We start from the raw sequence: 16,012 nt of genomic DNA, 5'->3' as shown, positions 1-16,012 counted from the left end.
TGAAGAAGTGACAGAGAAGGGGGGAAAAAACTAACAATAAAATGAATTAATTCAGCCGGCGCCATGGCTCACTAGGCTAATCCTCCGCCTGCGGCACCAGCACACCGGGTTCTAGTCCCGGTTGGGGTGCTGGATTCTGTCCCGGTTGCTCCTCTTCCAGTCCAGCTCTCTGCTGTGGTCCGGGAAGGCGGTGGAGGATGGCCCAAGTCCTTGGGCCCTGCACCCGCATGGGAGACCAGGAGGAAGCACCTGGCTCCTGACTTCGGATTGGCGAAGCGCGCCGGCTGCAGCAACCATTTGGGGGATGAACCAACAGAAGGAAGACCTTTCTCTCTGTCTCTCTCTCTCTCTCTCTGTCTAACTCTGCCTGTCAAAAAAATAAAAACTAAAAAATGAATTAATTCTCTCAAAACAAACTTTTTGGGGGTGAGCATCATGGTGCAGCAGTTAATACACCTCTTGGAACACCCAAATCTTAGAGTGCCTGGGGATTTGAGTGCCAACTCCACTTCCAACCCAGTTTCCTGCTAATGTTCAACCTGGGAGGCAAGAAATGATGACTGAAGTACTTGGAGTCCCTGCCACCAATGTGAGAGACCAGGATAGAGTTTCAGACTCCTGGCTTTGACCTGGACCAGGCCCAGCTTTGCAGCCATTTGGGGAGTAAACCAGAAGATAGAAGATATCTCTATCTCTATGTCTCTTTCTCACTCTACCTTTCAAATAAATAAATACATAAAACTTAAATTTGTCAACAAATAAAAAATGGAATATAAAGCATATGGGTAATTCCAATACTATTTTAAAAAACAGTAACAAAGCACAAATAACCTAATACAAAAAATTCTATGCAGAAAAACTGGAAAATACAAATTAAGTTTTACCTCCCAGAGACAATTTCTAGTATGACACTGTAGATTTAGATACATTGTAAATTTATGGATACAAATAAACAAATATCCATGACTTCATTTAACAAAAATGCAATCATACTCTGCATTATTTAATAATCAATTTTCTATGCTATGAATATCCTATCAACAGATTTAATTTAATATTTTATTATTCTCTCCTATTGTTCAGACTAGCAGGGAATCACTGTTAATTTTCTTAAACATAATACATAGCACTGTGACTTTAGCAATTCATATTGGAATATTTCTTGAGTAAATTAATACAATGTTTGCAACTGATTTTAAGTTACTCAAGGAAGAAAAAAGGCAGAGGGAAAAGAATTAAAGATGGACAAAATGCTGATAAGTGTTGGAGCTGGATAATGGGCACATAGGATTTTATTATTTTCAATATACTTGATCTATCTGCAAGTTTCACACACACACACAAAATCCTGTAACTGCAAGGCAATAGAGCGATTACATTGGTTGTATTATTTGTATCACAAGCAACTGCCTGGGACTACGTGATCAGATACAGATATTCCCTCTTATTCACAATAGCTGACAATGAAGATGGTTAGGCTGACTGAGGAATCTAAGTTAAAATTATATTTATAGGATGAACATTTAGCCTAGCAATTAAGATATCAGTTAAGACACTCATATCCTATAAGAGTACCTGGGTTCAATACCTGACTCTGACTTACTGCTAACGAAGACCGTGGGAGGCAGTGGTGATGGCTCAAGTAAATGTGTTCCTGCCACCCATGTGGGAGATGTGGATTAAGTTCCCAGCTTCTAGCTTCAATCTGATCCAGTCCTGGTCATTGTGAGCATTTAGGAAGTCAATCAGCAGATAGGAGTTTTTTCTCTGTCTCTATCTCTCTCTGCCTCTCAAATAAACATACACACACACACATACATATATATGCTAATTGCAACATTCTCTTTCAAAAAGATAAGTAAAATTGAAATGAGCTGAATATGTGATAACTAATGAAAACACATCAGGCTTCAAATTTCTCAATTTGAAAAGCCAGTAATTTCAGAAAATCCTCCTACAAAATCCTGAGGATTAGCTACTATGAAATTCATGAGTCTGCTTTTTACAAATTCACACCAATTTGGAGTTTCATTCAACACCTTCAAAAGTATATGTATTATTCTAAACCATTTAACACTATACTACCAAAAAAATAAAATTCCATTCATACAAGAAATATTTAGCAAATTTGTTAATAAGTAAAACACAAGGGAGGACATGATAGCAACCACAAGAGTAGATAATTGATCATGCCACCAATAAATGCTCTCAGGAAATGTGTTTTATATTGAAAACAATTTCTGATTATGTAATAATTTTTCTATTCCTCCTATCTCCATTTTACTTCTTAAAGCAACAGAGCTTTCCAAGTCTAAAATACTCAAATAAAATTGCAACTAACCTTTATATATGCACTTGGGTAGATCTTATGAACAGCATCTCCAGGTGCACGCCCAGCTTCTCTGTCTAGGTAGTAACTCTGTACAAAGACCGCATGGTCGCTAAGGCACCTGACCCAAACGTCACCTTCACCTTTACATTCCAACTGCACACCTTTGCCTATGTGTAACCTGAGGAAGAAAAAAGGAATTACATTTCATCTTAGTAGGCATTTAAAAATAGGTTTTAGTTCAGGTTACATAGCAGGTTTAATGTTGAAAAACTGAAAATAAGGAAAGGATATCATAGAACACTACAGCCAAAGACTGATAATGTTAACTTTTTTATATTTCCTTCTTTTTCTTTTCATATTCATTATGAGTGTGTGTGAAAAGTCCTCAAAAATTCATAAAAATGCATTTTATGGAAAAAGTATGAATTTCAATAAATTTTTGCACCAAAAACATTTTAATTCAATTTCCACTAACTTCTTGATGTATTCGCATATATTTTCATATAGCACTTAACTGTATGTCAAGAGCATTTAACATGAATTTGCTTTTAATTCTCACAGCTCAATGAGATAAATACTATTATTCCTATTCTTGGCAAGAAAACTAAGGCTTTTAGCTATAGTACTCAAATTATCAGCCACTACTAACAGATGGATATTTAAATTAAATAAAACTAAAAACTCAATTACTCAATCCCATCAACCATACTTTAAGTACTCAATCACTACATGTGACTAGTGGCTACTGAAGCAAACAGCACGATATAAATCATTTCCTTCATCAAAGAAAATTCTATTAGCTGACACTGGCTTAGGGAATAAGTCATTTGCCAAAGTTACAAAGCAAGTAACAGAGCCAAGATTATATGCTCTACATGCATACACATGTCCTTAGAGAGCTGAGATCAAACAGTAGCTAAAATTGTAAACGGTCATCTTAAACATTTCCATTTCATTACAAAACTTAACATCTTAATGACTACATTAAAGTTTATCATAATTTACTTAACCATCTCCCTTTTAGTGCCAATTTTTCAACATTATAAATAACCCTGTCAGAAACAACTATTCTCATGTTATTTCCTTTCGATAGATTTGTAAAAATAATATGTGATTAGAGAAAATAAAAACTGGCTTTCAAACTGGATCTAAAAAATCTAGTTGCAATTCAAAACACAATACCTTAAAAAAAGGTAAGGCCATATTTTATCATTACATATTAAATACACATCAGCAATTAAAATGGAACGTTTACAAACTCTGTATTTTCAAGATAACATGTCTTTATTTAAGAATTTATATAATGTACATGGAAAAATATAATTTTAAATAAACAATAATGTACTATGTTCAATTTTTAACTATCTAACTATATAGTCAATACCTTGCTCTCTCAATGGCTTCTGTCCTGTGGACATTGGAGAGTTGACCCAAGCAAAAGCGATCTCCTCCTGAAGGGTCCACGTATCCATCAACAGTAACAATAGGGCAGCTTGAAGGAACCTTAAATGTCTCTCCTACCTGAACATCCATTTCAAAGTAAGCAATGGAACACCAATATTCAGGAGCTATAGGAAATAAACGGGAAAGAACATCCACTAATGTGACAACGATATTAACAAAAAGGGTTTCTTGTAAAGAAAAAAGAAAAGAAAAATTGTGTAGGGATGGAGAGGGGGAAAGAAAAACAAAACACACCCAAAAGAACTGGATTAAAGGGCCAGTGCTGTGGCGTAGCGGGTAGAGCCAACCTGCAATGCCAGCATCCCATATGAGCACCAGTTGTATCCCAGCTGCTCCACTTCCCATCCAGCTGCTTGCAGCATCCGAGAAAGGCAGCAGAAGATGCCCCAAGTCCTTGGGACTCTGCCATCAAAGTGAGAAATCCAGATGAAGCTCCTGGCTCTGGCCTGGCCCTGTGCTGGCTGTTTTGACCATAGGGGAATGAACCAATGGATGGAAGTTCTCTCTCTTTTCTCTCTGTAACTCTTTCAAAATAGATAAGTATTTTTTCTAAAAAATGGACTAATGTAATGCAATACAATGCATTAAAAGAGGGGTTTTCAATTTTTCTACTTTTCTGCTCAGTTCTTGGCACTGGTCTTGAAACTTTAAAGTCATTTTTATTTTTGCTTCTTTAGTAATTTTTAGTTATTTGAAAGGCAGAGAGCAAGCGACCATGTGCACTTCCATTCACTGGTTCATTCTCCAAATGACACCAATAGCCAGGGTTGGGCAAGGCCAATGTCAGAAGCCAGGAATTCCATCTAGGTCTCTCATGTGGGTGGCAGAGTACCAAGTCATCACCTGCTGCCTCCCAGGGTGTGCATCAGCAGGAAGCTGGATCAGAAGTAGAGGTGGAACTTGATCCCAGGAACTCAGATATAAGATGAGGGTGTCGCAAGCAACACTTAACCCACTGTGCCACCCCAAAGTCATCTTTAAAATCTAGAATTTAGTTCTTACCTCAAATTGCCAAGTCAACTGAGAATCTAAAATAAATAAATCACCATGATGCTTCACTTGACTGCACATGCTGTATTTTCTATGTAATGGGAAGTTCTGTTTTTTTAAAACACACTGACCCCAAGACATATTTCAGGGAAATGTTCTTAAACAACCACCACCCATGTCATGTTTTTATAGCTCCCTAATTGAAAGGACATAAGCAAGTCAGCCATCCCAGCCATGAGTCAAGGTTAATTATACTCTAACTACACAAAAGTTCTACACATGGGTTCTCAATCATCTCACAGGTGAAAGGTTACTTGTCGAATTTGTATATACAAGTATATGCCACAGCAAAAGATATTTTTAGTGAAGTCAATTCATTTTAACTACTACAATTTTAACTTTGAAAATGTATTTAGTCTATTTGAATAGCAATAAATTATTTAAAATAATTTAAAATGTTTGAAGGAAAAAAGGAAGCAACAGTCTGATTTGCAAATGTAGCTGACCAAATACTTCTAGTTTTTATTTGAATATCATGATTATATCAAACCCACATACATGAAAATGTTTTGGCTTTCCTTTTTTAATTCATTTAACATACAACTAGATTATCTAGGGATTCTTCTAGGCACTGCATACACAGCAGTAACCAAAACAGTTATAGTCTCTAGTCTAGCTGAAGTTCATGGACAAATAAGCAAACAAATGAACAAAGGAATTTAAATAATGACACATGTTGTGGTAAAATACCACAGGGTATGGAACAGAAGATCAGTGGGAAAAACGCTTCAGACTGGTAGGGGACGTTCTATCAGAAAAGGTCAGAGCTGTAAAACCTTGTTTCAATGTGAAGACAGAATATTTCAAAAAGGAAAGCAAAAGCAGAGACCTCAGAGTAGAAATGGATTTGGCATATTTAAGAAAAAGAAAAAAGCTCAATGTCATTCATTAAAGAATGAAAGAATGAAAGGGAGAAAGGGTAGAGTTTTATTTACAGATGTATCTCCAAGACCACATGCTATTTATAAAGTTTGAACTAGAATTTGAAGAAATAAAACTTCAACATTCTGAAAATATGCTTAACTCAAAAAACTACATCTTTTCAAACAAAAGGTTCCAAAATGAAGATTAATGTTTAAGATTAAAAAAATAACTTGCGGATATTGCATTGTGGTGTGTTGGGTACAGCCACCCTAAGTGGAAGACGGCAAAGTGTTTGGGCCCTTGCTACCCACATGGGAGAACTGGAAGAAGCTCCTGGTTCCTGGCTTCAGCCTGGCCCAGTGCTGGCCATTATGACCATGTGGGGAGTGAACCAGCAGAAAGAAGCACATACAAGCTTGCTCCCCTCCATCCCTCCCTTCCTCCCATAACTTTAAAAAAATCAATAAAAAATAATAATAACTTGCAAAGGCTATGTACTTCATTGCTTTTTAAAATGCTGTCCAGCAATAAAGTACCTTCTAATTCAGAGTTAATATGGGGCCAGTGCTGCAGCAAAGTGGATAAAGCCACTGCCTGCAGTGCTGGCATCCCATGTGGGCACTGGTTCAAGACCTGGCTGCTCCACTTCCAATCCAGCTCTCTGCTATGGCCTGGGAAAGCAATGGAAGATGGCCCAAGTCCCTAGGCCCCTGCATCTGCGGGGGAGACCAGAAGGAAGCTCCCAGCTCCTGGATCGGCATAGCTCCAGCCGTTGCAGCCATTTGGGGAGTGAGCCTGCAGATGGAAAACCTCTCTCTGCCTCTCATGACTCTGCCTTTCAAATTAAAAAATTGAAAAAAATGAGATAATAAAACAGACCACATGAAGACTGGGGCCTCAAAAACTTACACATTCAAATGTTTTGGCATGCCAATCTAATTATTACAATAATGCAAGCATTTCTTAAAATATATTTCATTATGATTAGGAAATAAAACTAGTGATGCACTAAAGTGTCTTCTTGAAAAGCCAGTTTTGAAGTATTTGAAGTTATTTTCATAGTTAAATTATTAAAGATATCACATTATGCTATACAAGCAACTTCAGCACATTGCTGGGAGGTATACAGGTTAAGATGAAACTAAAGAAACTACATATAAAATAAGATAACAACTATTTAATGTTCTGGAAGCAGTAATAACACTTAAAAGAGATCTTTTTAACAAGCAATCCAAATGTAAGTTTTGTTAAAACCAATGCCCTGACATCGTGAATGTTTATAAAACTGGATTTAAAAAAGAGGTCCTAGTTCCTGCTGAAGGATACCATGCAGAAGTAAAGTTCCATGGTTACAAACCTTTTTTCTGTTAGAGTTAATGGGGGCAAGGAAAGGGCTAGAAGTTTTGTAGCCTCCATATTTAAGTAAGAAACATATATTTTTATTATCATGAATTGCAACATTTGCAACTGTACTGAAATCTTGTTTCTCAGTCACCAAAGGATTTGTTCGCTTGTTTGCCTAATGTCTGACACACCATACAACAGTGGTTATATAAAGCTGCAGCTCGGAACAGGTTTAGCATGAGTTCAACTGGATAGTATTAAAAAGAATTTTTAAAAGACTTGAGGATAAAAAGGCTGGCATGGGATCTGTGCCACAAACCAAAGATTAAAAAAAAAAATAAAGCAAGCAAGAAGGTTACCATTTATAAGGAGAGAGAGGGCTAAAAGTAAATGGGTCCCAGAGAATTTGGCAGCACTGAGATATAAAATACTATGTGAAAAACTTCCCTGTTCCATTTTTAATTTGCTAAATAATCAGAAGAGAATATTCTTATTTCAAAACTAGGGGAAGGCAAAACCCTTTCTGGATATCACTTTGCTCTTTTGCCCCCAGATCCAAATGTCATGCAAATGAAAACCCTGCAGCTTTTCAAAAGTAGCCACAATACAAGAGGGCTTAGTTAATGTCTTAAATCATTTGAAAAGAGAGGGACTGTTAAGTGTTGATTTTGATACCTGCAGCTTATTGCTCCAAAAATAGCAAAGGCAAATCAGTCTTATGAAGCCCATGGGCTTCAGTGGCCAGAGAAAAGTTTTAAAAGACTGAGTTAACAACAAACATAATGGGGAAATGTATTATAAAGTACTGTTGAAGCAAATACATGTTGCTCAGTTATAATGGAAAATATAAAACTTCAAAATTATCTTCAATTTCTGAAATAAAGTAATTAAAGATAAAGTTTAAAATTTGGCAAAAGGACCTAAGAAACTCATTATGAATTACTCCTATTATTCATATCTGAATGAGATGCCCTGTGAGGACCTTTTATAAACACATAAAGGTACTTTCTTGAATGGACAGCTCCAAAGTACTAGCATACACCTCAACTTGGAATTTTGCATGTTGAACCCATTTGTGAATCTGAACACAAAACAGTCTCAAAGCACTGAAGAAACTCTTCACTTTAACTTGCAATCAATACATAATATGATGAACAGAAAGGTAGTTCAAAAAGTTCATGGAAACTGGAACTAAAAGATAAGTGTATTTTAGGGCAAATCATTATCTTTTATTCTACTTTCCATGAACTTTTAGAACTACTCTTGTATATCTCAGCTTAAAGGAAAAGAGAAAAAGAGTAAGCCCATGAAAAAAGAGTACCATGATTAAGCTTTTCCAAAAATACTTTTTTTCAACTTTCTCAAAATCAAAGCATAGAAATCACCAAGTATGAATACAGCGCCAGTGTGAAACACTTAACACCAAGGTATAATGATAGCAGTTTCCCTTTATTCGTAGGGTACAGATCTAAAATCAACAGTAGCACTGAATACTGTTTTTGTTATAATTTCTTTATATAGCCCCATACCTATAAGAAAGTTATAAATTAGGTATGGTAAGAGATTAACAATAATAATAAAAGAACAACTGTGACAATATAGTATAATAAGTTATTTAAAATTTATGATTATTTCTAGAATTTTGCATTTAATATTTTTGGATTACTGACCTGAGTAACTGAAATTGTGAATAAGGGGGGATTACTATCTTCACATTTTCTTTTTTCTTTAGGAAAAAAAAAGATTTATTTATTTGAAAGGCAGAATAAGAGAGAGAGAGAGGGAGAGGCAGAGAGAGAGGTCTTCCATCTGCTGGTTCACTCCCCAAAGGGCTTCAAAAGCCAAGCCTGGGCTAAGCTGAAGCCAGGAGCTTCATCTGAGTCTTTCATGTGGATGAGGGGCTCAAGCCCTTGGGCCACCCTCTGCTACTTTCCCAGGTGCATTAGCAGAAAGCTGATCAAAAATGGAGCAGCCAGGACTGGAACTGGCGCTCATAAGGGATGCCAGCACTGCAGGCAGCAGCCTAACCTACTGTACCACAGCCCCAGCCCATCTTCACATTTCCTACAACTACTGCCTATTTCCTAAAACATGTAACTACCTTCAAAAACAATTTCTGAAACTAGATTCACTATATATTACTGTCGATGTCTATATGAAGAACACATTTACAAACATTTTTAAATGGTCTTCGGCATGTGGTATTTTTCTCATCAGACCATAAAACGCGACTTTAACCCTATACCTACACAAATGTTTACACTTTGATCTCTTTTCTATTTGCACATTAAACAAGGACAGTATACATGTGAACCAGTAACTATGAAGAAGTACAATTAGGTGGGTGGGGACAAGATTCAAAAAGGCTTCCCAAGAGTCATGTGCTAAGGAAGCAGAGATGTGTCTTAGCCTGATTTGTGTTGCTATAACAAAATACCTGAGGCTGAATACTTTATAAAGAAAAGAGGTTATATGGCTCACAATTTGGAAAAGTCCAAACAGCATGTCACAGCCATCTGGCAAGGGCCTCCCAACACCAGCTACGTCACAACATGGCAGTGAAGCAGAAAACGGTCCCATGCAGGGTGGCCTTGCTCTATCACAACCTGCTCTCATGAAAGCTAACCCTTGCCTTAAAAAACTACACTAATCCTTTCCAATGGAGGTGCCCATGATCTAGTCATCTCCCACTAGATCCCACTACTTAAAGATCACCATTAACCAGGATCCAGACTTTTAGCACACAAACTTTGGGGGACAAATGAGAGCAGAATACATGGTACCCAGCATTCAAAATGGCTCCCAGTGATTCTCAACTCCTGTATAGAACTTTCCACTTCTGAAACTAAGTTTCAAAAGACATCAAGGCTCTGTTTACTCTGTCTTGTTCACTCAGTAGCTGTCATGTTGTGAAGACATTCAAACAGCTCTACAAAAAGTCCACAAGGAGAGAAATTAGAGCTTCTTGCCAACAATAACACTAACTTGCCAGATATGTTAGTAAGCCACCTTGAAAGTGAATCCACCAAGGCTGGTGCTGTGATGTAGCAGGTAAAGCCACTGACTGCAGCGCCAGCATCCCATATGGGAGCCGGTTCGAGACTCGGCTGCTCCACTTCAGATCCAGCTCTCTGCTATGGCCTGGGAAAGCAGTGGAAGATGGCCCAAGTCCTCTGGCCCCTGCACTCGCATGGGAAGAACTGATCCTGGATCCTGGCTTCAGATTGGCACAGCTCCAGACATTATGGCCAACTGGAGTAAACCAGTGGATAGAAGAGCCCTCCCTTTCCCTCCCAATTTCTCTCTCTGCCTAACCCTGACTTTCAAATAAATAAATTAATTTTAAAAAGAAAAGAAAAAAGTGAATCCTCCAATCCTCAAAAGCCTATAGATGACAGGGCTTAGCTGACAGACTCACTGCCAACTTCATGAGACCCTTAGCCAGAACCACTTAACCAAGCCACTCCCAGTTCCCTACCCATAAAACCTTAATGATATAACAAATTGTTGCTTGAACTTGCTGAGTTTTTGAGATGATTTGTTGTAGAACAGATAACTAATACAGAGTATAAGATACATCAGGCAAAGAACAGCTTACTCAAAAAAAGCAGAGAGGGCTAATATACCTAGCAAGCTTTGGTGAGCAGCACAGAATGATAAAGAAATGAGGCCAGAGAAGTGTGCAGGGAACAGGACAGAAGATTTTTTGCCAAGCTAAGGACTTTGGACTTAACCCTACAGTCAAGCAATGAGTGAGGGAATCAATGAAAGACGTTGAGCAAGGCATAACTACATTCAAAATTTAAAAGGAATACCAAGTAGCAGCAAAGATTAACTGGTGAGGAGATAACTAGACTGGAAGCTCTTCTAACAGGGAGATGAGTTAAAATAGAAAGGAGAAGAACAGAGAAGAGAGAGAGGAAGAACAGTTGTGAGGTGAAACTCTTCAGGCGCCCGTTAGTGCCCACAGTCAAACAGCACCAGGTTCTGACTGACTTCATTAAAGGTGTCCAAGCAGAGCTAATCTCCTCCTGCCACCACCCAGAGATATTTTAAGAGTCACCCTCACCATTAAGTCACTTCCTTATTTTATGCAAAGATAAGCTTGAATGCCAATGTAGGCTGCTATAGACACATATGCTTAAGTAGGTAATACTATTCCTTAACCACCAGGAGCTATTAGGCCTCAATGTAACAAAAATCTAATCACAGGGAATTAGTTTTCAAATATACTTACCAGGATGATTGGATATGGGAGGCTGGAATGCAAGCTCATTGTGAACTGGCCCTAAAGAAAAGACAATAAAATTCCCATTTTTATTTATTAAAAAGTTTTTCAATGCTAAAATTTTTAATAAACTTTACTTAAATATAAATATCAAATATAAATATCATGCCATAGGAGTTATTTAGATCAAGCTTATGCAAGGTCTAAAATTAAAAGCTCAGCTTAGACTACTTGATAATTATAACAAGCAAATAGAATTGACTACTTCAGTAGATACTTAATAGTTAACTTTTTAGTGCTATGTGCTAAGGGCTGGTAAATCATCTACAAATGGTTTTACATGCAATATTTAATGCAGATTATAAATGAATTACTCATATAACATGCAATACAGTACAATTTATAATATAATAAATGTATAATAATTTAAAATGTTAAGTCTATTCTAAAAACTAATGCTTACGATTATTAAGATATTTATGTAGTGGAATAGTAACTAACATAACAGAAAGCTTATTATGTGTTAATATACTGCGCTTAACAAACACCTCACATGACTTGCTATACTTCCTAAAATATTCTAATGTACATATTACTGTTACTACCCTTGAAGCCTAACAAGCTTAAATAAATTACCAATAGTCACATAGCCAGTTAAGGGTCCAAACTCAACACTTTCAACCATTATGCTGGCCCAAACGGTCATTAAAAGTCATATTCTTAAGACATGGAAAAACAGTAGCGTAACTGGAAATGGCATAATATAACAATATACATATAGTATCATAGTAACATCTCTCCCCCACCCCTAATTTACATATACCCATCTATTTGACTGGAAGGAAAAATGACAAAATATTAGAAGTGTCTATCACTGGGTGGTAGGTTTCTTGGTAATTTTAATTTTCTTATTTGCACCTCTCTGTATTTTCCAAGTTTTCTTTGGTACTACTAACCTTACAGTGAGAGGAAGAGTTTTTAAATAGATACAACATTTACACTCATGATTTAAATAAACCAAATACACAATTTCCCTATTCTGCCTGGATCTGCAGGCTATCTGTAGGGGATCCCACCCAATCAAGCTTGCACAGTGTAGCAACAGATTCAACATCTCAGTATATCTGGCCCAGGGAACACGATGGTGATAGAAACCTTGGGATTTTAGCACTCAAGCAGGGACGGGGGAGGTGTCAATCCACTATGGATGGATAAACAAGATACGCATGAGGTCTAAGAACACATACAAAGCGAACAAACAAATGAATGGAAATCAATGTGATGTTAATGAAATATTAGCAACAGAGAAATAGATGAATTTAGTAAACAGCACTCCTCTAAAACAGAGCTGTGATAACTACGAAAAATAAATGATACTGCTTATAAAAAAATATTGAAAAGCACCAACTATTTAATGAAACTAAATTATAGGATAAATAAAAGATGTAAAAACATTATTTTGAAAAACAGAAAGAAAACAAAGTCCTATAAAAGAAAAGGCCCTTACAACAAAAACAAGAGCTTACAGTAATGTCCGGGATGGGGCGGCATAGGCGGGTGGTGCTGAAGATGGCCGTTTTGGTGGTGAGGCAAATTAGGTGTGTATGGTGCAGTCCTACTTCCAGTCCAGGTAGTAGTGCTGTCTAAAAATTAAGGCCCACATGGATTAATTTGCTTTTATAAAGTCTGCCTATTTTTTTCTCAACTATTTAAAAGATTTTAAAAAGCATGTACATACTATGATGGTAAGTAGCTGGCTGACCAGTAAATCCATTCTGCTGCTGTCCTGGCTGAGGCCCTGAAGCTATCTGCAACAGTCCTTCACTATGGCTGCCTGCCAGTATACTGGCAGGCTGACCTAGAGGAACAAGAAGACATTACATGGCACATTTACAGATGCAAGTCTATGGTTTCATATAACAAATGAAGGACTAATCATATATGATAACCCACAGCTATAAAGAGGGGCAAATAGTGGAACTCATCCACAGCCTATCAAAAACAAAACAAAACAAAACCAAACCTAAAGTTATCTAGGCAAGCCTTAACTCTAAGTTCAACATTATTTCCTCCTAAGTAGTATTAGCTAACTGTAACGGACTATTACTTCATAAATATTCTTCAAACACTAGCAAAATGCCTCTCTATTATGTCTACCTATTATAATAACTGCTTCAGAATTACATCAATTTATCCCTTACCACTCTACCCTCCTCTCTGTGAAATTTCCTGATTAGGACTCCAAAAACCCAGGCTCGAGAAAGTGTTGAAATGCAGAAAGTTAATTAGCAGCATTGGTACTGATAGTGACAGAATGCTAAGGTTTAATAAAAGGAAGGAGGGCAAATATTTTAAATAGAATGTGATGGGCAGAGTAACAAAGTTAGAAAGATCTAGCTCCACTGCCAAATCAATTTGTGGATTAAAAACAAACCATAAAAAAAAAAAAAAAACCTATCATTCTACTTGGACCTTTTTTATGTGCTTTGCAAAACCAAGAATTATGTCTTTTCAAGATCATCATCAGATTCCCAATTTACATACAATCAATTGCCCTCTCTATATGTAATAAACTAGAAGAACTAAGCTTTCTCTGGCTTCAACTCAAATGTTTGCCATTTAACATTTTAAAATCTTTTACAACGATTTTTTTTAAAGATTTATTTATTTGAAAGGCAGTTGACAAGGAGAAAGGGAGTAAGGAGAGAGACAGCAAACGAGACAGAGAGAGCGAAAGAGAGGTCAATCTTACATCTGCTGGTTCGTTCTCAAAATGGCCTCAACAGCCAAAGCTGGGGCAGGAGGAATCTAGGTCTCCCACGTGGATGGCAGAGGCCCAAGAACTTGGGCCATCTTCTAATACTTTCCCAGGTGCATAAGCAGGGAACTGGATCAAAAGTGGAAGAGCCGAGACTCCAACCAGGGCTCATATGAGATGCTGGTGATGAAGGCAGACTTAACCTGCTGTGCCACAATCCCAGCCCATAAAACAAATTTTTAAAAATTTATGTTCATTTTATTTGAAAAGCAGAAAAGACAGAGACAGAGACAGATCTTCCATCTGTTGGTTTATTCCCCAAATGCCTGTAACAGCCGGGGCTGTGCAAGGATAAAATCAGAAGCCAGGAACTCAATCCAGGTCTCCCTCATGGGTGGCAGGGATCCAAGTACTCAACAAAACACCTGCTGCCTCCCAGGATGCATATTAGCAGGAAACTGGGATTGGGAGTGGAGCCAGGATCCACACCCATATAACTCCAATATCAAATGCAGACATCCCAAACAGTGTTTTAACTTCTGTGCCAAACACCAACCCAAGGCCTTTTTTTTTTTAACATGGAAAAGTTAAGGTAAACATTTCTTAAGGTAAACATTAATTATTTTTGTCTTCTTTCATTTGGAAAGATCTGTTTTCTTTATTTGAAAGGAAGAGTTAGAGGGAGGACAGAGAAAGAAAGAGATCTTCCATCTGATGGATCCTCCAAATGGAGCTGGGACTGGGCCAGGACGAAACCAGGAGCCAGAAAGTCCATCAGAGTTTCCCACGTGGGTACTGGGGCCCAGGCACTTGGGTCATTTTCCATTGCTTTCCCAGGAGTATTAGCAGGAGCTAGATTCAAAATGGAGCAGTCAGGACTCAATCCAGGTGCTCATGTGGGATGCCGGCATTGCAGGTGGTAGCTTAACCAACTGCACCACAATGTCAGACCTAAGGTAACCATTAAATAAGTCAACTGTCTATCCCGTATGAAAAGCACTGAAATTTCATAATTGTCATTATCACCGGCATCACCTCATTCTTTTATCATCTAAATGGGAGCCTAATCAGACAGACAGTAAATGTCACTAACTCCTCAAAGTACAGAGAAAAAGGAAATATCCCTCCATTTAATGTATCACATTTCCTTAAATCTAAGAATTATAAAAGCAAAGGGTGAATAGAATATTTCATTGAAAGATGACATTTTATCAACATTCCTAAAGTTCTGTAAGTTATCTTTAAAGGCTAATTATGTTTTTTGTTCTTGCTGTTATCAATTATACATGCTACATACTCTTATGTAATTTAAAAAATTGTTACTACACAGGATAATTAAATGATTTTCACTTATAGATACTTAGGAAAAAAGCCCTGAAGAACTCAGGTACCAAGTGAACATTAATTGTAAACTGGTTCACCGCAGTTTTCCGTACTGAATATTTTCACTGCACAATTCCAAGCCCATAGGATAAAACTAAACAATATAACTCAAATCAACTCATGTGAATGAAATAGGCTTCCAATTCCTCTTCTTAGTCCAGCTTTTCTTTCTCTTAATACAATATACTTTTGAGATCTATGGTAACATTCTGCCACCAAGTTTTAAAACTCACAGTATTTAGTATTTAATTATGAAAATCCACCCCAAAAAATACCAAGACAAAATTCGCTGCATTTCATTCATATCACTTTTCTGGTCTTTAAACAAGACCCAGCCACAGGGAAAATGGTCAAACTGCAGTCATTTTCATAAGGATTAACAAAGGCACAGAAATTTAATCTTTAGATAGCATAACAGAGGTAGGTAGCTGTGTTCCAACACTAATCTATACTCAAGTGGCTATACTGTACTCTCAAGTTTCCATCACTACCCATGCTGTTGGTCAACCATATTTTCCAAACAGTAAATAAAAATTGGACAGGTAACCAAAGCATCAAGAGATTAAGTGATTGAGGGTCCCAGTTTTAA

General features: G+C 37.2%; 1 protein-coding gene across 2 annotated transcripts in view; it reads right to left on the bottom strand.

Annotated features, from left to right (window-relative positions):
- Positions 1-16,012, bottom strand: part of SMAD4 (SMAD family member 4) — a 57,031-nt gene that overhangs the window by 11,251 nt on the left and 29,768 nt on the right. The window contains exons 6-10 of one of the 2 annotated variants that reach the window (XM_062201682.1): positions 13,021-13,140; positions 12,809-12,925; positions 11,292-11,342; positions 3,717-3,900; positions 2,342-2,510 (exon numbers count right to left, since the gene is read on the bottom strand). In XM_062201682.1, coding sequence (XP_062057666.1) covers positions 2,342-2,510; positions 3,717-3,900; positions 11,292-11,342; positions 12,809-12,925; positions 13,021-13,140 — 641 coding nt within the window. The remainder of the gene's footprint in view (positions 1-2,341; positions 2,511-3,716; positions 3,901-11,291; positions 11,343-12,808; positions 12,926-13,020; positions 13,141-16,012) is intronic. The other variant, XM_062201683.1, reaches the window with a different exon arrangement.

Source organism: Lepus europaeus, chromosome 9 (assembly GCF_033115175.1).
Source record: "Lepus europaeus isolate LE1 chromosome 9, mLepTim1.pri, whole genome shotgun sequence".
Lineage (NCBI taxonomy): Eukaryota > Metazoa > Chordata > Mammalia > Lagomorpha > Leporidae > Lepus > Lepus europaeus.
The sequence above is the reverse complement of the archived record's forward strand: the minus strand, read 5'-3'. Positions and strand labels throughout refer to the sequence as shown.